Source organism: Leptinotarsa decemlineata, unplaced genomic scaffold (genome assembly GCF_025532065.1).
Source record: "Leptinotarsa decemlineata unplaced genomic scaffold, Ldec_3_MD MMD2_tig00000010_RagTag_RagTag, whole genome shotgun sequence".
In the NCBI taxonomy this organism is placed as follows: domain Eukaryota; kingdom Metazoa; phylum Arthropoda; class Insecta; order Coleoptera; family Chrysomelidae; genus Leptinotarsa; species Leptinotarsa decemlineata.
The window spans coordinates 6,007,050-6,009,657 of NW_027412538.1; the positions used below are offsets into that span (position 1 = coordinate 6,007,050).

At 43.9% G+C, this 2,608-nt stretch overlaps 1 protein-coding gene across 1 annotated transcript; it reads left to right on the forward strand.

The window, feature by feature from the left end:
• The first annotated feature begins 964 nt into the window (after positions 1-964).
• Positions 965-1,891, forward strand: LOC141480853 (uncharacterized). Its single transcript, XM_074171573.1, has one exon. It carries the CDS (start codon positions 965-967, stop codon positions 1,889-1,891), a length of 927 nt encoding a protein of 308 aa, XP_074027674.1.
• Positions 1,892-2,608: the final 717 nt, after the last annotated feature.

The window sequence follows — 2,608 nt, forward strand, 5'->3', positions numbered from 1 at the left end:
AATTCCATACAAAATTTAAAATATTAACAACAGAGAACAACACATCTGAGGCCAAAGATGACAGACCAATCTACGCCGTCATCATTACTGAAAAGGGGATAAGCTATAGAGAAATACTGGAAACGGTGAAAGACAAAGTGAAAACCAACCCGACGGCGAAAAGTAAGTAAGAAAGAGGGAAAGCTTCTTTTAACACTAGATAAGGACACAAGCACTTTAGAGACCAAAAGTGCTACACTGAAAGAAGACGGAAGGCTAAGGACCTAAAAACTGGGACAACCCACCGAAACTATCCATGTGAGAGGCATGTCAGCCGACACGACAAAAAAGAGATTATAGAGGCTATTTGTAAGACGAGGGAGTCGCTTTGGTACTCCACCAACAAATGGCTGAGGCAGTCTTAGATGAAAAAGACATAAGAATTGGAATTGTCGGATGCAGGGGGAGAAGAGGTTGAGAGTCAACCGATGAACAAAATGCTAGGCGTATAATCATACAAAGGAAAATTGCGGCCAAAGTGAACATAACGCAAATGATTGCGAAAACATGGAATACTGCCCGGTATGCGAGATAGAGGGCCATGGACTTGGAACGAATAAATGCCCAGCATTTAAGGAAGCTCTAAAAAGAGCACGACTGAGAGAAAGGAAAAAAAGGATTCCATGAGAGACTTGATAAAAAGAACGACGGACATGGAAGAAGCAGATGGTGACCAAATGAGGCCCCCACATCACACACGTCAGAAACAAGAGAGGAAACAGAACTGGAAGAGGTAGAAGACTCCCAGTCGGAACCACCACATAACAGAAGACAAGATAGCTCGGATGATGACGCAACCATCGACTCCATAGAACTCCTCAGAAGTATCTTTAGTGACAAAGCATAAGGATGCCCCCCCACCATCGTGCTGAGAAAATAACCCGTCTAAGCATAATCCAGGAGAAGAAACGCGCACCACCTACTCATGAAGGTAGCAGAAGAAAGAAAAGCCGATATTGTCCTGGTTCAGGAGCACAATCTGAGTATGGTTAGGATCAGAGACGCTACCAATGACACAGCCACACTATGCAGGAACAGAAAGATTGGCATAATGAAACACACTAGTGGGGCCGGATACTCGGAGATGAACTTCGGCAAATGGGCGTTATTCAACTGCTACATATCTCAAAACATTACCAGCCAGCAATTCAAGGCATATATAGACGAAGTAATGCAGAAAGCCGATAGAAATACCAACTTCATTATAGCCGGTGATCTCAATGCGAAGTCTACATTCTGGATTTCCGAGTATACCGAATCCAGAGGGGAATACATTGCCGAGTGGATGAATTCTCTGAACCTAGCAGTGCAGAACACAGAAAATACCCCGACATTCGTCAGAGGAAGACAGGCTTCATACATAGATGTCACTTTGTCTTCGGAAGGAATGGCATCCAAAGTCTTCGACTGGCAAGTGTCCGTGAATGAGAGTATGATTCTGCACAGGTATATCTTCTACATCATAGACGTAGAAAAACATTCTACAAAAACTGATTGGCATCCGGTGCACTATATAGATAAGAGAGTCATCACAAATGCTCTGGAAATATTGGAGGAAGGGATAGAAGACGTGGACCAACTTGTGACAGCAATGAGATCAGCACAAGCAGTAGCTATGGAGCACGAAACACCCGAAGGCGGCAGATTACAATCGTGCTGGTGGAATGACCAAATCTCTGCTCTGTGGCAGGAATGTTATCGGTTTAAAAGAGTTCTAACACGGGCCCGTAGCCGGCAAAGAGAACAGGGCGTAATCATGGAATTGGAACGACGGTACAAAGAGACGAGGAGAACACTAAGAAGGGCCATTAATGAAGGTCAAAAAGAACAATGGAATCTATTGTGTGAATGACTCGAGGAGGACCCATGGGGAAAAGGTTACAAAATAGTAACGGAGGGTCTAAAGCACAGAAAATCACCTTAAGAATTACACCTTGGAGGAAAACTGGAAATCGTCGAAAACCTATTTCCATTCTATGAGAAGATCGATTAAGATGATCATCCATCTGAGGAGGCTTCCCCGATTACATCTGAAAAAATTCAAAGGGCAGGTGAGAAAATTGAGCTCAGAAAATCCCCAGGCCCTGATGGGATCTTCCCAGAGGCAATGCGCATGTCGGTAAACACAATTCCAGAGAAGATCTTGAGAGTGCTCAATGGAATGATGGCAGAAAGCACCTTCCCACCTAGATGGAAGAATGCAAAGTGGTCCTAATACCGAAGGGGGGATCAATAGAGGCAAAAATTGAATACAGACCGATCTGTCTTTTGAATGTTCTGGGTAAACTTTACGAACACACCTTGAAGAGTCGATTAGAAGCGGAACTGGAAACGAAACGAGGGTTACCTCCAAATCAATTTGGATTCATATCAGGGAAATCAACTATCGCGGTGATAAAGTAGGTCGTAGAGAAACTCAAGGAGGGAACTGAGACATGGGCAGTGGTAGTCTTGATAGATGTCAATACAGCAAAGTGGCACCTTATTGTTGAGAGACTCTCTGGTCGCCCTAATCGAGAGCTATCTAACAGTGAAGAAATTGCTGGTAGAAAAGCAGATACGGAAAATG